This window comes from Scyliorhinus torazame, chromosome 17 (genome assembly GCF_047496885.1).
Source record: "Scyliorhinus torazame isolate Kashiwa2021f chromosome 17, sScyTor2.1, whole genome shotgun sequence".
Classification (NCBI taxonomy): Eukaryota; Metazoa; Chordata; class Chondrichthyes; order Carcharhiniformes; family Scyliorhinidae; genus Scyliorhinus; species Scyliorhinus torazame.
In genome coordinates this window covers 50,272,192-50,296,394 of record NC_092723.1, presented here as the reverse complement: position 1 = coordinate 50,296,394, position 24,203 = coordinate 50,272,192, and the positions used below count along the sequence as shown (strand labels likewise).

The following is a 24,203-nucleotide window of genomic DNA, read 5'->3' as shown; positions in this document are numbered from 1 at the left end:
GGGCAGGATTCGTGCCGACCCCTGGCGATTCTCCCACCCGGCGGGGAGTCGGAGAATCCCGCCCATTGTCAGGACATCAGACAAACTCCTTGTTCATTTTTTAAAACAATTTATGAAAGGTGGGCATCACAGGCTATGCCATTCCTAATTGCCTTGTTCAGAGGGTGCTTAAGAGTCAACCACATTGCTGTGGGTCTGGAGTCACATGTAGGCCAGACTAGATAAGGACAGCAGATTTCCTTCCCTATCGGACATTAGTGAATCAGATGGATTTTTATGATAATCGACAATGGATATTTCCTCCTAAACCACAGGGGCAGGCAGATGATGGCCCACAGAGTAATGTTTAATCCAAAGGACAATACTTCCAACAGTGTTGTACTTTTTCTTTTCAACCCTACCCAAGAGGTGACTATTGATTATGCTCCAAAATAAAACTTAAACCCATATCCTTTTGATATGGGGACAAGAGTGCTGATGACTAAATTAAGCTTTTCATGGTATTGCTGCTTGAAAGTCCATGTCACCATCTGCATGTTGACAGAATGAGGGACGAAATTTCTGTTCGTACATGGACCCTTTTTCTTTAAGCCATGTGCAGTAGAAGGGCATAAAGGCTCACTGCTCTAACTTACTACAATTGATCGTAAACTAATCTGAAAAAAGCAAGACTGGGATATTTATTAATAACAAGCTTTGAAATGTACAAATTGGTTATTGTTTATTTTCCAGTCTGGCAAGGCAGAGATCAATGGAGGATGATGAGGAATTTGAGAAAGCTCTTCGGCGCCGGAACCGAGTGAGTAATTCAATGCCAGATAATGAAGATATCTCTGAAGAGCAACATACATCTGAAAACAGGTACAAACATTATAACTAACTGGTCTTTAAAAGGAAACATATGAATTAATTTGATTTGGTTGTCAATAGTGTGGGGGGAAATGCCACAGGAATAGGGAATTCCATAATGAAGAGAGTGAGTAGGCACTTTTGCAGCCTCAACTGGCAATCCTGAGTGGCATGGTATCTTGTAGATGACAGAGTAAGGGGCATTGTAGAGTGGGTGAGAAAGGATTTAGAGATGGAAGGGTATCAACCAGAAATCATGGTTAATGTTGGAGACAATAACATTGGAAGAAACAAAATTGGAGTCCTCCAAAGGAAGTATCAACAATTGGTAGAGAAATTAGGCAGCACAACATTGAGGATTTTCCAGAATCTCAACAACTCGGGAGCTACTTAAAAATGGTGGGTGAGATGAAATCCAGGATTCCTGTCCCCCTTTATGGAAACCCCAATTTTCGCTGGTGTAGGACAAGGGTATGGAGATCACTGGCATTCCCAACCTGGCTGGCTGGAGGGGTGGGCACCTCCAAGCCACCTGCTAATTTCATGGAGTCAGGTTAGCCTCTAGATGGCTCGTGGTTCACGTTCCCTCAGAGGAGTCATGAATCACAGTCAGATTTGGGAACCTTTTGAAAGGCAAGTTCCATGTCAACATGACGCCTCCATGCCAACTTGTGCCCTCCCCCTCCCCATGGTCTCTTATTCATTTCATGCAACTTACAACCCCCATTCCAACTCAAGCTCCTGCACACAAGCCATTGATCCGCCCACACTCCATTCCTCACACACTCCTTGCCACCTCATGGCAATTTGGGGCCCTTTCATGTCCAGTCATCCAGTGTACACTAAGCACAGAACCAATGAACCAGTTAGTAACTGGTAAAGGTAAAGTCGCCTTTTGAGGGGGAGAGCTGAATGGTGGTGATTTAAACTGCGGATCATCACACCTCAGGTGAGAGGCAAGGTTGAGAATGCTTCATAAATAGCTGCAGCTGGTATGGGAATTGAACCCGTACTGCTGGCCTTGCTCTGCATCACAAACCAGCTGTTTAGCCAAGTGAGCTAAACTAGCCCCATTTAGTAACAATGGCATGTGTGGAAGGTTTGGAATAAAATAACATTCACAACCAGTCTTTTGAAAAAAGACTGCTGATTCTACAACCCTATAAAAATGCCAATTAGACAGACTAGTAAAGTATTGCTGAAAAAAGACACATACTTCCAAGGTTTTTTGATTTGCCCTCATCAAGACAGATGCAAGAATGGAATGGGAGCAACAATTTGTACCACATGAGAAAAGGATGCTGGTTGGTTGGCAGGTTGACCTTGATTGGTTGCGGTGTTACCATGGAGAATGTACCACAGAACTGTTGCTCAATTCAGAAAGGGCACAATGCCAGGACATGTTCCTTTATCTTGCAGAGGACAGGCCCCTATGTATGAATCAATGTAACTTCTAGCTAGCATAACTGACCTCATTGTGAGCCTGACTGGTAATCTAAAATTAGTTGTTAGCATAATTCTTAGCACTCTGAGGATTGTTAGCAAGTGCTGTTAAATTGTCGAATCACATCTAACATTAGACATAATCAGCCAATCAGGACCCTTTTCTCATGCAGTATAAATTGTTGGTCCCTTTGAAATTTGGCATTCTTGTATCTGTCCTGATGAGTGCAAGACATAAAGCTTCAACAGCATGTATCGTATTTCAGCAATACTGAAGTTCTTTACTACCATATGACCATTCAAGTATCAATAACAGAAGCTTCAAACACTTCACAGCTTGTAATCTTATTCAATTAGGCATTGAGACATTGGCAAAAGAGATAGAACTTGCGATTATAATTACTTTAAGGCAGGGGAGTGGCACTAGATGCTCCTTCAGAGGGCCAGAACAAGGAAGAGCAGAATCTAGGGCTATCCTGTCCCTGACCCATGTTTCTGTTGCTTGGGCAGATATTCACCCCATTGCATCTTGAAATTCTAGAGTCTAAAATGTCTTTCAAATTTTACAGAATTATGTATGAAATAAAAAGCACAATCATTAAAAATGCAGGCACTGTTACAACATAAACAACTTGCTTTTTATAGTTTTTAGCATAGTCAAGCTTTGCAAGATGCTTCATAGAGGTGGAAACAGTGACCCCAGAACAAATGAATAAATGGTAGATGAATGGGGGAGCTTCTGTGGTAGTTCATCCTCTGCTTTTCATATAGAAAATAAGATCTGTAGAAAGGTTTGCAAGAACTGCTCTTCTCTGGAACCTTCTCTATACCTTCTCTGGAAACTTTAATTAATCAAGCACACGTAAATGTGGTCCTGACATTCACAAATCTTCATCAAGTGGATTCCTTTGTCTTCTTGGCCTGGTAGGTTGTTTCCTTGGTAACCATTTCTTTAAGTTTTGTCAGTTATCTTGCCATGACATTTTATTCAATTCCCCATACTGTCAGCATCCCTAAACCTGGGTAAATTTAATTCCTTTAAAATGAATAACTAGCGCAAAGGGGTCAAAACTCATGGTGCAGAATGAAAAGTAAAAGTAAATAATTAAATTACGATGAGGGATTGTCCAATTTAGATTTTGAAAGGTTCACAAAAAGAAAGAAAGACTAAAGGAGGTAAGTAGTTCCAGTTTGTTGGGACTGGGAAAGAGTATGTTAAAAATCAGATACTGAGATGAATTTTGGTTTCACGATAGTCATAAAGAACAGCACATTTGGAGTTTAGAAAGAGTGGGAAAGGAGAATGGACAGCAGAGTAAATTTAGGCATGGGCCTATGCTGTCAGTGTGCAGGGGCTCTCTGGAAAAAAAAATCTCAATTTATCGCATAAAAACTGCGAACAACTACTGGGTGGAAATATTCCAGCATTTAAAAATACTTTCAGGAGTGGGTGAAGCACAATTTGGGTTTAAATGGATCGGAGGGAATGGTGAACAGATTGTACATTGTGCAGAAGGGTCCTTGAATTCTCCTAGGGCCCTGGACCCAAGAGTTCCTCTCTGATTCCAAAATGGACTGCACATATGACACCATCAAACAGAGAAACGTGAGGACGTTGGTGCCAAAGAAAGTAGTGTGAAGCTAGATGTGAGCGGGCAGTCATCGATCGCATCAATCCCTTTTTCTTGTATGATGTCAGAAATATGTGAAGAGCTTAGAAGGACCTCCCAGATTTGGAAGCAAGTTTTAAGTATCAAATAAACTTGCGCTTTAAAGCAAGTTAAGAGATGTTTTTTTGGGTCCAACACCATTTTCAGTCCCTAATTATAACTGGATAGTAATGCTTCCTTAGCTTTAACCTTCAAATTTTATAAGCTTTATTTTACCTGCTTTATCACAAATTAAAATTTTGAAGCACAGATTTGAGCAAACTGCTAATAATGGATATTGAAATCATTATAATAAAATTACATGACAGCAACTCACTTGAAGCTTTTGTGTTGTTTGCTTTTGATATAGCTTTAGCTGGTTAATTATTTTCACAGTTCAGTATTTATAGTGATAAAATAGCCTCTCCCCGAACAAAGGCCAAAACAGAACCAATCAAATACCCACTTTCTCTTTTGGTTCAATGAAAAAAATGAAAACTTGGCTCAAAGGCAAATTTAAATTTAGCTGTGCAACAGATGTATGCTTGAATCTGCAAAAAGCTTGGAGTTGGCCTGGGTCATCCAAATATCCACAGTTCTGGACAACCCAGACTTATTCCTCTGTAAAAACATGGTTGTGTTTACCAAGTCTGCAGACATACTGTGGAACTCATTCGCCATACTTAATACAATGAACAGTTTGCAGCTGGCAGCCTCAGATCTTTGCCACGGGTTGCAATCCATACCCTTGATCGAAGAAGGTAGCTCTGCACGAAGCTCTGCTCAGATGTGCTAAATTTTAATGCTATGAGTGGACTCGTTATAAGCAGTCAACAACTAACTTTTTATAATGCCATAGCACCACATTAAAATCCTACCTGATTAATGATGAGATTCCTGTAGGTTCAGAGGTCAATCAAATTAATTCCTGTGACTATATAACACTACCTTTAACTTATTTAAAAATTGCAGTTAAGTTTTTCATCAATGTGAATGTAACTGTTAGACATTTCTCAGTTTCTGTTTAAAACGAAAATGTAAATTTTTACATAATTTTGATGGCCTACAAGTTATTCCCTCCAGCCTGGAAACAACTCAAGTTAATTGACGGGTGATTTTGACAGACATTATTTCTCAGAACAAGTTAAACAATGAACAGTTGTGTAGCAAGGTTATAGCAAAATACTATGGGACAGGAAATGACTACACCTGGCGACTTGAAATCCATGATGAATTATAATCAATTTTGGGGATTGAGTCACACCAGAAATAATTTTAGCCCAATTGAAATGGTACAAGTAATTTTTTCCCATTTGTGATGAAGCAGTGTGCTTAATGAACAAGAGGAAACGCCATCTCCAAACTTGGAAGATGACACGGTTGCGTTTGCTGAAATGCTCAGAAAAAGGGAAGAGGACAAAAGACAATTTCAACGTGAAACTTTGCAGAGTCTGAAACTAGCAAAGTTTGCTTTTGAAACTGATGGTGAAAAGGAAAGCACAAGCAGCCAGGCGAATGAAAACCAGAAGCCGGAAATGAAGAGGGCCCCCACTGAGCCGCGGAGGAAGAAATCAGGAGAAGATTCAAGTGAGGAAATCAATGCAATCACAGTGAAGGTGAGAGACAGTTTACCATAAATGCTATTCAAGCTGATATATAAAACAAATTACTTAAAATTGAAAACTTCCTTTCAGAACCTTTATCTTCTGTAACTATATAATACGGTGTTAAGATGTCACTGATGGATTAAGCAACTCAAGAATTTAACTATTGACTAGGGCAGCACGGTAGCACAGTGGTTAGTACATATTCTTCAGAGCACCCGGGCCTCAGGTTCGATTCCCGGCCTGGGTCACTGTCTGTACGGAGTCTGCATGTTCTCCCAGTGTATGCGTGGGTTTCCTCCGGGTGCTCCGGTTTCCTCCCACAGTCCAAAGATGTGCATGTTAGGTGGATTGCCATGATAAATTGCCCTTAGTGTCCAAAAACGTTAGACTGGGTTACGGGCATAGGGTGGAGGTGTGGGTTTAAGTGGGGTGCTCTTTCCAAGGGCCGGTTCAGACTCGATGGGCCGAATGGCCTCCTTCTGCACAGTAAATTCTATGATTCTAAATTCTGTGACAATGCTATTGAATATGTAATAATACTGCCAAATTTTCCATCTGGAAACTGGAAGAATGGGGTGAATCAGCTATAATTCCCTCTACTACTTGGAGTGTTTTTCACTGGCAATGCATGATCTAGTGGCAGATGTAGGAGCCTGTCCTGAATTTGATTGGAATTGTCATGCAATCAGCATATTTAGCAATGTGGTTTCAACATAACAACAGATAGAAAATTACAAATACAACAAAAGTTGTGCAAGCCTAATTATTTATGTTAATCTCCTGTTCCTTGCAGTAAGTTGGATGACACCCTGTTTTGGAAGGGGTGGAGGGTTATGTGTATTGTATAATGCATTATTCTGTTAAATTGGAGCAGTTTAAGTGAGAGTCAGGAAACAGCCAGAGAAGAGCTGAAAGTCATAAGATGTGCAAGAAGACTGAAAACTGAGGGTGAATGTAAAATAGACCATTTAGGTGTGTGTAAAAAGGTTCCTGGTTTCAAAAAGTAACGGAAATCACAACTGAAAAAGGTTGTGGAAACAGAGTCAATTAAAATTTCAAAGAATGATAGTTTGTTTGATAGATAAGGATATCAAGGGTATAGATCAATAGTGGGTATAGATCAGTTAAAACCTGATGAAATGGAAGAACAAGGGGCTGGATTCTCCGTTCCTGAGGCTAAGTGCCGATGCCAAAGGAGGATCCATGGTGTTTCAGGGTGGGAAAATCAGCGCGAAACCCGCACTGATTCCGCTACTGGTGAGGGGCCAGCTCCGGCGCCACTTGAAACACCCGCAGAAAAAGGTTGTAGAATCACCGGGTCTGTGCTTCACATGCGCAGGGCTGACTAGCTGCAGCCACGTAGGCCTACACCCCCCACACATGCACTGATCGTGCCGGAAAAAATGCGTCAACTGTGCTGGACCACCTACCTGCCCACCCCAACCCCACAGACCACCTCCTGGCCACCTCCAGCCCTGGCAGAAGCCTCCCGGCCAGTGGCACCATCTCGGACGAGTGTGGCGGTGCTGGACAGTGTCCACACACACTCTCTCTCTTTCCGCAGCCGCTACGCCAGGCTCACAATTGCTGAGACCACACTTGGCCCACGCCGGCTGGAACTCGGCCCATCTGAGGCGGAGAATCGCAGATGGTCCCACTAATGACATTCCAGAGGGGTTGCGACTACGCGCGGCACGTGGCTCGATGACGCCGGTTTAGAGGAGGCGGAGCATCTCGACCCGGCATCAAGCCGTGCCTGCCGCCCGATGGCCATTCCCGATTTCGGTGTCGGGCAACTGAGAATACGCACAAGGGCCAGGATTCTCCGAAATCCCGGCCAAGTGTTGACACCGGCATAAACACTGGAGTGGTGTACGCCGGCATCAATGGGCCTCTTGGCCCAGCAATTCACTATTTTTTAAGGGGCTAGCACGGTGCCGGAGTGCTGCACGTGGTCTGGTGCTGAAGGGCAGTCCTGCATGGCTGGCGCGGGTCCATGCATGCGCAACACAGCTGGCGCGGGTCCATGCGTGCGCAACACAGCTGGCGCGGGTCCATGCGAGCGCAACACAGCTGGCGCGTGTCCGCGAATAAGCGGACAGCTGTCTCCGCACCGGCGCGTGCACGTGGTTACCGTCTCCGCACCAGCGCGGAGCAACATGTCGGGGACCTAACAGCGGGCCCACGTGGAAGGAGGTCCAGATCACGGGCCTGGACCCTGTGGTGCCCCCCCCCCCCCCCGGAGTCAGATTCCCCCCCACCCACCAGGACGTCCACAGCGGCCGTCGGGTCCGAGCTCCCGCCAGGTGGTACCAAGTTTGAACCACGCAGCCGGGACTCAGGGGAACCAAGCGGGAGATCAGCCCGTCGCCCGGGGAGAATCGCCGCGGGGGTCTATTTCAGTGGCCTCCGACCGGCGCCACAGCGACCACGCAAGCGCGATTGGCGGCGATTCTCCAGCCCGGCATCAGAGCGGCGTGACGGGAATTTCCCGCGCCCCCAGCGATTCTCCGACCCAGCGTGGGCTCGGAGAATCCCAGCCAAGGTGTTTCAGTTCCTGGGTGAAATTCTCCGGAAACGGCGCGATGTCCGCCGACTGGCGCCCAAAACGGCGCAAATCAGACGGGCATCGCGCCGCCCCAAAGGTACGGAATGCTCCGCATCTTTGGGGGCCAAGCCCCAACATTGAGGGGCTAGGTCGGCGCCGGACGAATTTCCGCCCCGCCAGCTGGCGGGAAAGGCCTTTGGTGCCCCGCCAGCTGGCGCGGAAATAACATCTCCGGGCGGCGCATGCGCGGGAGCGTCAGCGGCAGCTGACGGCATTCCCGCGCATGCGCAGTGGGGAGAGTCTCTTCCGCCTCCGCCATGGTGGAGACCGTGGTGGAGGCGGAAGGGAAAGAGTGCCCCCATGGCACAGGCCCGCCCGCGGATCGGTGGGCCCCAATCGCGGGCCAGGCCACCTTGGGGGCACCCTCGGATCCAGATCGCCCCGCGCCCCCCCCCCCAGGACCCCGGAGCCCGCACACACCACCTTGTCCTGCCGGTAAATAGGTACTCTAATTTACGCCCGCGGGACAGGCAATTTATCGGCGGGACTTCGGTCCATCCGGGCCGGAGAATCAAGCGGGGGGGGTCCCGCCAACCGGCGCGGCCCGATTCCCGCCCCCACCGAATATCCGGTGCCGGAGACTTCGGCAACCGGCGGGGGCGGGATTCACGGCGGCCAACGGCCATTCTCCGACCCGCTGGGGGGTCGGAGAATGACGCCCAAAGCTGTGGAAGGTAAATCCTGGAAAAGGATTTAAAAATTCTGAAAACAGTGAGAACTTGTTAGAAGTTTAAAGTCTGGATGGGAAGGGAGAGCGAGTTACTGTGGGGTGCATAATGTATTGAAATCACTATTGTTTCAAAATTGCACAAATGACCTAGATTCACTCAAAGAAAACTGACGATACCAAAAAAACTGTTCAATAGGAAAATAAGCATCATGGGTGGGATTCTCCGGTCTCCGACACTGAAATCGCGTTCAGCGATCGGCCGGAGAATCCACGTTGGTGCCGAAATCTGGGACGGCATCACATTTGCGATGCACTGCCCCCTCCAAAACGGCGTACTCTAGGAATACACCACATGCCATTTGGACAGCCTCAGGACATTACCTGAGGCCCTCTTCCCGGTGCTCTGTTCCCGACGGCGTGGGTCACTCATGCTATTTCTTTTCGGGGCCTCGCATGGTGGCTGCGGTCTGAGTCGATCTATGGCCAGGAAGGGCTTTGGCAGGGGCTGGGGGCACTGGTGGGGTTGGTCTGGGGGTGGCACTATTTAGCAGGTGGGGTCCGCGCACGGCCGGCGCCATGTTGCACGGTGCGGCCGCTGCAGGCTGCCGCCATGCGCATGCGTGGCCACGGACCCAGCAATCCTCCGGCCATATCGGCAGCTAGAGCTGAGTGCTCTACACTGTGTGCCTACTAGCCCCCAGCAAAACGGGGAATCGGTGGCAGTGTTGCACCATTGTTTCGGTTGTAAAAGGCCACCGTTCCCATGCCAGCACCAGCACTTAGTCTCAGAGAATCGGAGAATCCAGCCCCAGATGTTTTTGTTAGAACAGGAAAGGGTGAATGAACACCAACATAGGATGATGGAGCTGAACAATCTATACTTGTCATGTAACACCCATATATCTATGTAATTCATGCTTCATGACTGCTGAACTATCTAAGGATGAAATGAAATGAGACTTCCGATTCTTAGTAAATTTAATGCTCTGCAGTGCATCCCATAGATGGTTCACACTCTGCAACTATGCTCTAATGGTGGACGAAGTGAATGTCTAAGGGGGTATTGAGGAGCCAGAGAAGTGATAGACTAGACCTGGGTGGTGTTCAGTTTCATGAGTGTGGGTGGAGTTTCACTCATTCAGACAAATGGAGAGTATTCGGTCATACTCCTGACTTGTGCCTTTTTGATGATGGATAGGCTTTATTGCTGTCTCCTGACACTCTCCTTCATGTTTAGAATGTTCAGCTAATGAGTCTCAGCTTTATAGGAGAGAAGACGACGTTCTAAAGCCATTATAGAGGAAGGTAAAATCTAGAACCTTTTCTCATACACAAAGTTCACAACTAACAGAACAATTGAGAATTGAATATGCTGGTAGATATTTACAGGATTATGGGAAAAGAGAAAGAAAGTAGGAATGACTTGTAGCGAAACAAAAGAGCTGGTGCAGATCTTGGGCGAGATTCTCTGACCCCCTGCCGGGTCGGAGAATCGCCGGGGGCTGGCGTGAATCCCGCCCCCGCCGGTTGCCGAATTCTCCGGCACCGGATATTCGGCGGGGGCGGGAATCGCGCTGCGCCGGTTGGCGGGGCCCCCCGCTCGATTCTCCGGCCCGGATGGGCCGAAGTCCCGCCGCTAAAATGCCTGTCCCGCCGGCGTAAATGAAACCACCTACCTTACCGGCGGGACAAGGCGGCGCAGGCAGGCTCCGGGGTCCTGGGGGGGGGCGCGGGGTGATCTGGCCCTGGGGGGTGCCCCCACGGTGGCCTGGCCCGCGATCGGGGCCCACCGATCCGCGGCCTACCGATCCGCGGGCGGGCCTGTGCCGTGGGGGCACTCTTTCTCTTCCGCCTCCACCACGGTCTCCACCATGGCGGAGGCGGAAGAGACTCCCTCCACTGCACATGCGCGGGAATGCCGTCAGCGTCCGCTGACGCTCCCGCGCATGCGCCGCCCGGAGATGTCATTTCCGCGCCAGCTGGCGGGGCACCAAAGGCCTTTTCCGCCAGCTGGCGGGGCGGAAATTCGTCCGGCGCCGACCTAGCCCCTCAAGGTTGGGGCTCGGCCCCCAAAGATGCGGAGCATTCCGCACCTTTGGGGCGGCGCGATGCCCGTCTGATTTGCGCCGCTTTGGGCGCTAGTCGGCGACATTGCACCGTTTCCGGAGTATTTCGCCCATGATGAGCCAAATTGTCTCCGGGGTTGTTTGATTCAAGAACAAAAGGTTACTGCACAAGATAAGCGCTCACAATATTGGACTTAATGTATTAACATGGATAGACGGTTGGTTAACGAACAGGAAACAATGAGTCTAGATAAATGGGTATTTTTAAGGTTGGCAAGCTGTACTTAGTGGAGTACAGCAGAGATTGTTGCTGGCACATAACTATTTATAATCTATTAATGACATTGATGAAGGGAACAACTGTACTGTATCCAATGTCGCTGATTATAGAAATATAGGTAAGAAAGCCCCAAGCCATGAGAATACAAAGAGTCTTCAAGGTAAAATAGATAGAATGAGTGAATGGGCAAAAAATTGCCAAGATGTGCCTAATGTGGGAAAAGGTCAGGTTGTCCAATTAGGCAGGGAGAATAGAAAAGCAAAATATTATTTAAATGGAGGAGGGACTGCAGAATGCTGCTGTATGGTACAGAGAGGTATGAGTGCCGTTTTACATGCATCTCAAAAAGTGCCGGTATAGCAAGTGATTAAGGAGACCAATGAACTGTAGGCTTTTATTGCAATGGTGTTGGAATATAAAAGTAGAAACGTCTTGCGACAACTGTATAAGATGTTGGTGAGACCACGCCAATTTGTTCTCCTTACTTAAGGCGTGACAAGAGACATACAAGATGATAAAAGGTATGGATAAAGTAGATGTGGAGTGGATAGTTCCTCTTGTGAGGCATTCTAGAATGAGAGGTCACAGTCTTATGATAAGAGTAAAAACATTTAAAACAGAGTTGAGGAGAAACCAAAGGGATATGGATCTGTGGAATTCGCTACCCCAGAGTGCGGTGGATGCTGGGACAGTGAGTAATTTTAAGGAGGAGTTAGACAGATTTTTAATTGATAATGGGTTGAAAGATTATGGAGAACGGGCAGGATGGTGGAGTTAAGGCCAGGATGAGATCAGCCATGATAAAATGACAGAGCAAACTCAATGGGTCAAAAGGCCTAATTCTGCTCCGATATCTTGTGAACTTATGAACTTATGACATTCTTATATTGGAATTCAGTTCAAAAAAGTTTCATAGGCTGCACCCTGGGATGAAGAGAGTGTCTTATAAGAAAACACTGAGCAAGTTGTGCCTGTACTCATTGTAGACTCAAAGTCATTGTAGTTTAGAAGACAGAGAGATGATCTTACTGAAAGGTATAGGATTCTGCAGGGCCTAGACATTGTTGGTTACTGAGAGGGTGTTTTCTCTTGTGAGGGAATCGTAAAATGGGTGGCATATTTTAAAAATAAGGGGCGGGATTCTCCGACCCCCCGCCGGGCCCCTGCCGGTTGCCGAATTCTCCCACACCAGATATTCGGCGGGGGCGGGAATCGCGCCGCACCGGGTGGCGTGCTCCCCCCGGCGATTCTCCGGCCCGCGATGCGCCGAAGTCCTGCTGCTGGAATGCCTGTCCCATCGGCAAGAATCAAACCACCTCTCTTACCGGCGGGACAAGGTGGCGCGGGCGGGCTCCGGGGTCCTGGGGGGGCGCGGGGCGATCTGGCCCCGGGGGGTGACCCACGGTGGCCTGGCCCGCGATCGGGGCCCATCGATCCGCGGGCGGGCCTGTGCCGTTGGGGCACTCTTTTCCTTCCACCTTCGCCATGGTCTCTACTATGGCGGAGGCGGAAGAGACCCCCTCCACTACGCATGCGCGGGGATGCCGTGAGCGGCCGCTGACGCTCCCGTGCATGCGCCGCACACCAAAGTCCTTTCCCGCCAGCTGGCGGGGCGGAAATCAGTCCGGCGCGGGCCTAGCCCCTCAAGGTGAGGGCTCGGCCCCTCAAGATGCGGCGCCGGTCGGCGGACATCGCGCCGATTGCGGAGAAACCCGCCCAAGGTGTCTCCCATTTAAGATGGACATGAAAAGGAATTCCTTCTCTCAAAGTGTCATTAGTCTTTGGAATTCTCTTCCCCAGAGAGCAGGGAAGGCTATGTCATTGAACATATTCAAAGATGAGTTGGACAGATATTTGATGGCCAAGAATGCTATGGGCTCTGGGGACAGACAGGAAAGTGGAGTTAAGGGCACAGTCAGATCAGCTATGATCTTATGGATGGCAGGACAAATGGCTCACCTCTACTCCTGTTACTGATGATGTTATGATCCTATTGCGAAACTGTATTACATAAAATCAAATTCAATGATCGATGAATAGATTTACTGTTTTGTTGATTTGAAGGTGAACAGAATAGTTGCTATTAGAAATCAAAGGTCAGTTTGAATCAAAGGGCGGCACAGTGACACAGTGGTTAGCACTGCTGCCTCACAGAGCCAGGGACCCAGGTTCAATTTCGGACTTAGCTGATTGTGTGGAGCTTGCACTGCCTCTTCGTGTCTGCGTGGATTTCCTCCAGGTGCTTTCCAAAGATGTGCAGGATAGGTGGATTGGCCATGCTAAATTGCCCTTTAGTGTCCAAAAAAGATGTGTAGCTTAGATCAAGGACTTATTGGGATAGGGCAGGGGACAGAGCTTGTGTTGAGTGTTCTCCCAGAGCGTTGGTGCAGACCCGATTGGCTGAATGGCCTCCTTCTGCACTGTAGGGATCCTATGATTAAGTCGATAATGGGTGTGATCTACACAAATGGGGACAGAGTCTTGTTGTGCAATTGGCTGGGTGTTTCCTGGTGCTCGGAGCAGCAAGAAACACCCCCCTATCTAACGCCCATCTGGATAGATCGGGGCCTCAGCGGTCAACCCTGCACTGAGGAGCTCCGCTCGCCGGCACTTTTCAATGCTCCCGATGCAACGGGACCACAGACCCAGCCCCCCCAGCGATCTACGTGTGACCAACGGACGCCACCATTTTGGACCCCGGATGCCACGAGGGAGAGATGGGCGCCGCCATTTTGTCTACCCCCGACCGCGCTCGATCCGTGGACGCCGCCATCTTGGCTGAAGGACCCCGACACAGACGGCCACATACTGCCTGATTACGATGCTCAACTTCAACAACCACGTCTGGCTTCGACGACCCTCGACCAGTCGCGACCCCGGACACTCCAGACTGCAACCACTACAGTCCTAGTGAATGGCTACGAGACGCTGTGTTTTATCGACTCTGGGAGCACGGAGAGCTTCATTCATCCGGACACGGTAAGGCGCTGTTCCCTCGTAATTCGGCCAAGCACCCAGAACATTTTCCTGGCGGCGGGATCCCACTCCGTTCAGATTACGGGGTTCTGCATCGCTAACCTAACAGTGCAGGGGAGGGAGTTCCGAAATTACCGGCTGTATGTCCTCCCCCATCTCTGCGCGCCCACACTCCTAGGGTTGGACTTCCAATGCAACCTGCAGAGTTTAACATTTAAATTTGGCGGCCCGATACCCCCACTGACTGTCTGCGGCCTCGCGACCCTCAAGGTTGAACCGCCTTCCTTGTTTGCGAACCTCACCCCGGATTGCAAACCCGTCGCCACAAGGAGCAGACGGTACAGCGCCCAGGACCGAGCATTTATCCGGTCCGAAGTCCAGAAACTGCTGAAGGAAGGCATCATCCAGGCTAGCAACAGTCCCTGGAGAGCCCAGGTGGTAGTTGTTAAGACCGGGGAGAAACAGAGGATGGTCATCGACTATAGTCAGACCATCAACAAGTACACTCAGCTAGATGCGTACCCTCTCCCCCGCATATCCGACATGGTCAATCGGATTGCACAGTACAAGGTCTTTTCCACCGTGGACCTCAAGTCCGCCTACCACCAGCTCCCCATCCGTCCCGGAGTTCCTCATGGAGTTTCCTCTCCCCCACTGTGCCAAAGCCCTGAAACGTTGCCTGGGCTTCTTTTCTTATTACGCCCAGTGGATCCCCCAGTACGCAGACAAGGCCCATGCACTAATCCAGTCCACTACTTTTCCCCTGACGACAGAGGCATGCCAGGCCTTTAGCCGCATCAAAACGGATATCGCAAAGGCCACGATGCGCGCCATCGACGAGTCCCTCCCCTTCTAGGTCGAGAGCGACGCATCGGATGTAGCTCTGGCGGCCACCCTCAACCAAGCAGGCAGACCCATGGCCTTCTTCTCCCGAACCCTCCAAGCTTCAGAAATCCGCCACTCCTCAGTGGAAAAGGAGGCACAAGCAATAGTGGAAGCTGTGCGACACTGGAGGCATTACCTGGCCGGTAGGAGATTCACTCTCCTCGCTGACCAACGGTCGGTTGCCTTCATGTTCGATAATGCACAGTGGGGCAAGATCAAGAACGACAAAATCTTGCGGTGGAGGATCGAACTCTCCACCTTCAATTATGAGATCTTGTATCGTCCCGGAAAGCTGAACGAGCCATCCGATGCCATATCTCGCGGCACATGTGCCAATGTACAAGTAGACCGTCTACAAGCCCTCCACGAGGACCTCTGCCACCCGGGGGTCACTCATTTCTACCACTTCCTTAAGGCCCACAACCTCCCTTACTCCATCGAGGACGTCCGAACAGTCACCAGAAACTGCCAGATCTGCGCTGAGTGCAAACCGCACTTTTTCAGGCCAGATAGAGCGCACCTGGATTAGGCCTCTCGACCCTTAGAACGCCTCAGTTTGGATTTCAAAAGCCCCCTCCCCTCCACCGATTGCAACGCGTACTTGCTGAACGTCGTTGACGAATACTCCTGTTTCCCTTTCGCCATCCCCTGCCCCGACATGACAGCGTCCACGGTCATTAAAGCCCTCGGTACCATTTTTCCACTGTTCGGTTCCCCGACTATATCCACAGCGACAGGGGGTCCTGCTTTATGAGTGACGAACTGCGTCAATTCCTGCTCAGCAGGGGCATAGCCTCGAGCAGGATGACCAGTTACAACCCCCGGGGGAACGGGCAGGTAGAAAGGGAGAATGGAACGGTCTGGAAGGCCGTCCTGCTGGCCCTCCGGTCTAGGAGCCTCCCAATTTCCCGCTGGCAGGAAGTCCTCCCGGATGCCCTTCACTCTATCCGGTCCCTGCTGTGCACCACCACGAATCAAACGCCTCACGAGCGCCTCCTCCTCTTTCCTAGGAAGTCCTCCTCTGGAACGCCACTTCCGACCTGGCTAGCAGCTCCGGGACCCATTCTGCTCCGGAAACATGTGCGGGCGCACAAGTCAGATCCGTTGGTGGAACGGGTGCATCTCCTTCAAGCCAACCCGCAATACGCCTATGTGGAGTACCCCGATGGCCGACAGGACACGGTCTCCCTGCGAAATCTGGCGCCCGCCGGAGCTACCCACACCCCCCCACCGCCAATCACCACCTCCTCACTCCCGCCGGTTCATCCCGCAGCCACCCCCTTCCCGGGGGGTTCGGTTCTCCTCCCAGACCCGCCCAGGAGTAAGGACACAGGGGACAGCGCTACGCTCCCAGAGTCGACGGGACTCGAGCCAGCGTCATCACCACCACGCCCGAGACGATCGGAAAGGACGACCAGGGCGCCCATCCGGCTCATCGAATCACTTTAACTCTCAACGTTTTCAGTTATTGTGTCTTGTTATAGTTATGGCATCATGCCGACCCTGTTTGGCCCGTTGGCCCAGTTTTCAGTTATTGTGTCTTGTTATAGTTATGGCATCATGCCGACCCTGTTTGGCCCGTTGGCCCAGTTGAAGCGATAATTTTGTGTTTTGTTCAAAGTTACGGCATAGTACCGACTCTGTAAACCCCTACCACCATGCGAACCACCATCCCGCCGGGTTTTTTTTCAACAAGGGGTGAATGTGGTGGTATGTATTAGGGGTAATACAGTACACCACGTGTAGACAGGCTATTGGTGGAGGGATGCCAGGTCCTGATAGGATCTGCCACCTACTGGACTCCACCCAGAAATGCCGGTATAAGAACCCAGTTTTTCCCTCCATTTCCCTCAGCAGCTGCCTTCTGTAACCACGCTGCTGGGGATAAAGTTCTGCTTAATAAAGCCTTCAATTGACATTACCTCAACCTGCCTCGCATCATATTGACGGTGCTACAGCCCACAATGAGCGGGATTCACATTACGATGTCTTGCGAGATCAGGTTAGCTCTTGCGAGGTGCTGTAAGCCAGTTAAATCCCGAAAGTGGGATCTCCCGACATCTACTGGCTGTGCCACGTTGCCTTTTGGGTGCATGCAGACAGTAGATCCTGTCTATCATAAAGGATTCCTTAGTGATGCCTTTAACTTGAGAAAAGAAAAAAAATTACACTGCAAAATGTAGCTGGAAGCTCACACTCATTTGTGAGCGGCAGCGGAATATCTTGTAGTCACCTATAGCTAGAACATCATCCTTTTTAAAATTGTTGTCAGCTTATAATGGAGTCTTTAATGTATTTCTCCTATAGTTTGCCATATTTATGGCAGCTTGGATTCAATCCAGATAAAAGATTAATATATATATTATATAAGGGCTGGGTTCTGACAGCACTGAAAGTATGTTATATTGTAACGAGTCAGCTTATTGTAATGTAACAAAATCCCTTTCAATTATATTTGAGATTCCAGTCCAAAGGTATAAGTTCAAAATACCTAATGACCCATTTGATGCTTAAACTGTTGTTTAACTGATGTTTGATCTATTAGGAAAGGCATATTCAGGCATACCCCTATTCCCAAATTTGTTAATCCACAACAAACATTTTTTGTTCATGTGGATAATTAATCTAATATTTTATGCTCTGAGTTATTTCCCCTTGTTGGCTGTCATTTCGTTAAAGTAATTGTAAATGTCTTTGCCATTCTTGTAAGACTCAGATGGAACAACACGTCAAGAGTCCAAATGTTATTTGTGTTATGCTGACGTCAGGCTTGTGTGAGTTGAGTTTCCCAGCATTGACAGGTAGGGCAGTGGCTGATTTGGTTGATGCTTTATAATATTCAGGTTACCTTGCCTTGTTGTGTATCACTATAATGCACTAGCATCAGAGGCATGATGCAGCACATTTACTCCATTTTTGTTGCATATAATGTTTAGTCCAAGAATTCCACCTTTCCTTGGCTGGTTCAACACTGTAGAAAACTCCCACCATTGAATAAATATTGGTTTGCTCATATGCTCGTAACTTAAGGAGATTAAAAGCCAGTCAGCTAACGTCCAGAGATTTCAATACTTTGTGCAGAAAAAAGTGTGTGGGGTCGTTTCAAACCATTGCAAAAAGTTACCACTATATCTGATTAAAATAATAACATCTGCAAAATAATCAATGGATATTAACACTACATTTCTTTTAACATTTTAAAAACATTCATTGGGCGGGATTCTCCGACCCCCCTGCCGGGTCGGAGAATCGCCGGGTGGCGGCGTGAATCCCGCCCCCGCCGGCCGCCGAATTTTCGGCACCGAAAATTTGGCGGGGGTGGGAATCGCACCGCGCCGGTCGGCGGGCCCCCCCCCCCCACCCCCCTGGCGATTCTCCGGCCCGCAATGGGCCGAAGTCCCGCTGCTGTCATGCCAGTCCCGCCGGCGTGAATCAAACCACCTACCTTACCGGCGGGACTGGCGCTGCGGGTGGGCTCCGGGGTCCTGGGGGGGTCACGGGGCGATCTGGCCTCGGGTGGGTTCCCCCACGGTGGCCTGGACCGTGATCGGGACCCACCGATCCACGGGCGGGTCTGTGCCTTGGGGGCACTCTTTTCCTTCCGCCTCGGCCATAGCCTCCGTGATGGCCGATGCGGAAGTGACCCACCCCCCCACACATGCGCGGGAATGACGTCAGCAGCCACTGATGCTCCCGCGCATGCGCGGACTTCCACCGACCGGCGGAGTCCTTTCGGCCCCGGCTGACGTGGCGCCAAAGGCCTTTCCCGCCGGTCTGCGGTGCGCCAACCACTCCGGCGCGGGCCTGGCCCCTCAAGGTGAGGGCTTGGCCCCTAAAGGTGCAGATCCGCACCTTTGGGGCGGCCCAACGCCGGACTGGTCACGCCACTCCATCCTGCCAGGACCCCCCGCCTCGCCGGGTAGGGGAGAATCCCGGCCATTATTTTGCTGCAAATAAAATTCAGAATTGAGTGATTTATTTTTCTCACGAAACACTAAAACAAATTTTGTTTGATCTTTAAAAATGTTTTGTTTGCGGTGTGTTGAGATAGAGTGCTAATTTTAGTTCCCTCCATTAGTAACAGTGTGGGATTTTTGTGCAAATCCTCTTTAATTTGGCACATTAGCATCGTGGGGCGAAATTCTCCACCAACGGCGCGATGTCCGCCGACTGGCGCCCAAATCGACACCAATCAGACGGGCATCGCGCCGCCCCAAAGGTGCGGAATGCTCCGCATCTTTGGGGGCCGAGCCCCAAATTTGAGGGGCTAGACCGATGCCGGAGGGATTTCCGCCCCGCCAGCTGGCGGAAATGGCGTTTGTTGCCCCGCCAGCTGGCACGGAAATGCGGCGCATGCACGGGAGCGTCAGCGGGCGCTGACAGGTTCCCGGCGCATGCGCGGGAGCGTCAGCGGCCGCTGACAGTTTGCCGCGCATGCGCAGTGGGGATAGTCACTTCCGCCTCCGCCATGGTGGAGGCCGTGGCGGAGGCGGAAGGGAAAGAGTGCCCCCACGGCACAGGCCCGCCCGCGGATCGGTGGGCCCCAATCGTGGGCCAGGCCACCGTGGGTGCACCTCCGGGTCAGATCGCCCCGCGCCCCCCCCCCAGGACCCCGGAGCCCGCCCACGCCTCCTGGTCCCGCCGGTAAATACCAGGTTTAATTTACGCCGGCGGGACAGGCAATTTCTGGGCGGGACTTCGGCCCATCCGGGCCGGAGAATTGAGCGGGGGGTCCCGCCAACCGGCGCGGCCCGATTCCCGCCCCCGCCCAATCTCCGGTACAGGAGACTTCGGCAGGGGCGGGGGCGGGATTCACGGCGGCCAACGGCCATTCTCCGACCCGGCGGGGGGTCGGAGAATGACGCCCCGGGTTAGCACTGTGGCTTCACAGCGCCAGGGTCCCAAGTTCGATTCCCGGCTTGGGTCACTGTGTGGAGCCAGCACGTTCTCCCCGTGTCTGCATGGGTTTCCTCCGGGTGCTTGGGTTTCCTCCCACAAGTCCTGGAAGACGTGCTGTTAGGTAATTTGGACATTCTGATTCTCCCTCTGTGTACCTGATCAGCCGCCGGAATGTGGCGATTAGGGGCTTTTCACAGTGCCTTCATTACAGTGTTAATGTGGGCCTACTTGTGACAATAATTATCATTGTTATAATTAACAGATTACTTTGTTTTATACGTTAACAAATACAGGAAAAATAAGAACATAATGATATAAGAAATAGATCATAGAAAAGTTTGTGCCACATGCAGCAAGACCTGGAGAAAATTCAGACTGGGATTGATAAGTGTAAAGTGACATATATGCCACTCAAGTGCTAGACTATGACCATCTCTGACAAGCGAAAACCAAACAGTTTTTCCTTGACATTCAACAACATTACATTGCTGAATTCTCCGCCATAATCGTCCTGGGAGTATACATTGACCAGAAACTCAACTGGACCGCCCATATGCCCCTCCACCCTTGCCCTAAGGCATGTCGTACTCCAATGCCAGGCTCTGCCCTTCTACCCACCCCTATGCTAATCTATGCCCCTTCACCCACTCCCCCTTTCCATTCTTATCCCCAGTGCCAAGTTATGGTACTTCCATCTCCTTTGACCTACTATACACTGTATAGAACCAATGAACCTATCATGACAGTGATAAATATTTTTTTAAAGTTTTAAAAGTAGTTCATTTATAATTTGTTACTGTGTTTAAAAAGATTCATTTCACAAAAAGTGGTAAGCACCCAGACGCTTTCAAGTATCAATAGTAGAAACCACAAACCCTCAAAACAACTTAATCTTGTGTAAATAAACATTATGAAATTGACTACAGAGATTAGAGAGCCAGAGATGTCAATCAAGCAATGTTTTCACTGGGGCACAGTTGTTTTAGCAAGAGTCAAGGCTGTCTGACTGTCAAACAGGCATTTGCAATAAAGGGCCATAGAGGGTGGGTGGAAGGGCAGTGATTGGAATTTGGTGCGTGAGGGGCCTTCGAGGGTGGGTGGGGAGCAGGAGATGCCATGGATTGGATATGAGGGGTGGGATTCTCCGACCCCCCGCTGGGTCGGAGAATCGCCGGGGGCTGGCGTGAATCCCGCCCCCGCCGGTTGCCGAATTCTCCGGCACCGGATATTCGGCGGGGGCGGGAATCACGCTGCGCCGGTTGGCGGGCCGCCCCCCGGCAATTCTCCGGCCCGCATGGGCCGAAGTCCCGCTCCTGGAATGCCTGTCCCGCCGGCGAGAATCAAACCACCTACCTTACCGGCGGGACAAGGCAGCGCGGGCAGGCTCCGGGGTCATGGGGTGGGGGGCATGGGGCGATCTGGCCCCGGGGGGTGCCCCCACGGTGGCCTGGGCCGCGATCGGGGCCCACCGATCCGCGGGCGGGCCTGTGCCGTGGGGGCACTCTTTTCCTTCCGCCTTCACCATGGTCTCCACTATGGCGGAGGCGGAAGAGACCTCCTCGACTGCGCATGCGCGGGGATGCCGTGAGCGGCCGCTGATGCTCCCGCGCATGCAGCAAAGTCAGTTTCGCGCCAGCTGACGGGGAACCAAAGGCCTTTCCCGCCAGCTGGCGGGGTGGAAATCAGTCTGGCGTGGGCTGAGCCCTCAAGGTGAGGGCTCGGCCCTTCAAGATGCGGAGACTTCCGCACCTTTGGGGCGGCGCAATGCCAGTGATCCGCGACGTTTTTGGCGCCAGTCGGCGGACATCGCGCCGATTGTGGAGAATCCCGCCCGAGGTGTGTGTGGGGCATGAGGGGGATGAGGGGTGAATGCAGGAGGGACTTTGCATTTTTGTTTTAACTGGGATGATGTCCCGCAGCACTGACATGGGCCTTTTAAACAGCTCGCCTCTGTACCTGGAATGCCCTCTGGCTGCTTCCAAACATTTTTCGGGGTTGGCTAGCCTGCCTCCAACTCAAACCCGGCAATGAAGATCCCACCTTTGCAGCCACTTTCTTCCGAAGGGAGCTGGCCGAACCTGGAATTTTCCAAATACTCACCACCTATCTCGAGGATGAAAATACAAGTTCATACCAAAGTTCTTTCTCTGTATGAGTCAAAATATTGGAACTCCGTCCCTAATAGCCCTGTAACATATAGACTGCAATGGTTCAATAAAAGCTAGCCTTGCCAACCATGGCCACATTCATGAATGAATGAAATTATAAGAGCACAAGTCATCCATACAGCTCCACCATTCAATAAGCATATGGCTGAGTTCTACATCAATTTCATTTCCTGTTCCAATCCTCATATCCATTGATTCCCGAGGAACTCAAAACTCTACTGATCTCAGTCCTTAAATATATTCAGCTACTGAGCATCTACGGTCCTCTGGGGTAGAGAATTCCAACAATTCACAACCCTCTTGAGTGAAAAGGTTTCTCATCTTGGCCCTAAGTGGCTGACTCAATGGGCGGGTTTCTCCGGTCGGCAATGCCGAAATCACATTCGGCGATTGGCCGGAGAATCAATATTCGCGCCGAATTTGGGGGCAGCGCCGCTTTCGCGATGCTCTGCCCCCTCCAAAGCAGGGTACTCTAGGAGTACGCTGCACGCTGTATCGACAGCCCTAGGGCGTTGCCTGAGGCCCTCCACCAGCCGAATTCCCGGCAGCGTGGGTCTCTCATGCTATTACTTGTCGGGAACTCAACATGGCGGCTGCGGACTCAGTCCAGCGCCGCCACAGTCGGGGGAGAGCCGATCCGTGGGCAGGGGGGACTTTGGCAGGGGCTGGGGCCACTGTTGTGGGGTGGTCCGGGGTCGCGAGCTGGCCAAAGGGGAGGCACTATTTGGCAGGCCATGTTGCATGGCGCGGACGCTGCAAACCGCCACTGTGCACATGTGCGGCCACAGACCCAGCAATTCTCCAGCCGTATCGGCAGCTAGAGCTGGGTGTTCTACGCTGTGTGTGTGCTAGCCCCCCACCAAACGGAGGGTCGGTCGCCGTTTTGCACCAGAAGCTTCGATCGTAAAAGGCCACTGTTCCTATACCGGCATCAGGACATAGCCTGAAAATCGGAGAATCCAGCCCCTTATCTGAGAATATGTCCCCTCTCTCGACTTTGCACAGGACCAAATAACCTCAGCATCCACCCCGTTAAGCCAAGAATTTTATAATATCAATAAGTCACCTCTCCCTTTGTCTAAACTGCAAAGAATCTAATGCATTCTGTTCAATCTCCCCTTATAGATCAGCCCTCTCAATTAATGAATCAATCTGCTTAGTGTTCTTTGCACCCTCTCTAAGATAAGTATATCCCTTTATAGGTAAGGAGAGCAAAACTGTACACAGTCTTCCAGTTGTGGTCTCTAAGTGATTGCAACAAGATTTCTCTGTGCTGATACTCCAATGGGCTTTCAATAATGTCAAACATACCCTGTTCCTTCCTAATGAGTTGCTGCATCTGCATGTAATCTTTCCATGATTTTTGTCCAAGGACACCCAAGTTCCTCTCAATACCAACGTTTTCTAATCTCTTGCCATTTAGATAATATTTTGCCATTCCACCTGCCTTCCAAAGTGGTAAATTTCACATTTCCATATAATTATATTTTCTGTCATCTTCTTCCCCAATTACTTAATCAGTTTATATCTCTTTGCATCCTCCTCACAGCTCATTTTCCCTCTGCTGATACTCCAGTTGTATCATCAGATAACCTGCATATATGGGGCAGCACAGTGGCACGGTGGTTAGCACTGCTGTTTTACAGCACCATGGACAATTTCGGCCTTGGGTAACTGTCTGTGTGGAGTCTGAATGTTCACCTCGTGCCTGCGTGGGTTTCCTCCGGGTGCTCCGATTTCCTCCCACAATCCAAAGATGTGCAGGTTAGGTCATTTTGCCTTGATAAATTGCCCCTGAATTTAAAATAAAGAAAACCTGCCTTGGGGCACCCCACTAAATACACAATGCCATCCTAAAGGTGACCTATCAATTCTTACTCTCTGTTTTATGTCCATTCACCGTTCCTTGGTACTAATCAGTTATCCCAATCCCATGAGCCCTGATATTGTGTGGTACCTATCAAATGCCTTCTGAAAATCCAAGTATACAACATCTACTGGTACCCCTCATCTATCCTGCTAGTTGCACCCTCAGAAAACGCTAATATATTTCTGAAACACTATTTTTCCTTTCAGAAATCACAATTATAAAAGCTCTTACAA

The 24,203-nt window shown here is 50.1% G+C and overlaps 1 protein-coding gene and 1 long non-coding RNA gene across 6 annotated transcripts in view; one reads left to right on the top strand and one right to left on the bottom strand.

Annotated features, from left to right (window-relative positions):
- Positions 1 to 24,203, top strand: part of LOC140393868 (uncharacterized) — a 191,829-nt gene that overhangs the window by 93,478 nt on the left and 74,148 nt on the right. For 3 of the 4 annotated variants that reach the window (XM_072480419.1, XM_072480416.1, XM_072480417.1), the window contains 2 exons: positions 733 to 861; positions 5,266 to 5,557. In XM_072480419.1, coding sequence (XP_072336520.1) covers positions 733 to 861; positions 5,266 to 5,557 — 421 coding nt within the window. The remainder of the gene's footprint in view (positions 1 to 732; positions 862 to 5,265; positions 5,558 to 24,203) is intronic. The other variant, XM_072480418.1, reaches the window with a different exon arrangement.
- LOC140393869 (uncharacterized) overlaps positions 1 to 24,203 on the bottom strand; it is an 86,509-nt gene that overhangs the window by 9,045 nt on the left and 53,261 nt on the right. The gene's annotated exons all lie outside the window — the stretch shown is intronic.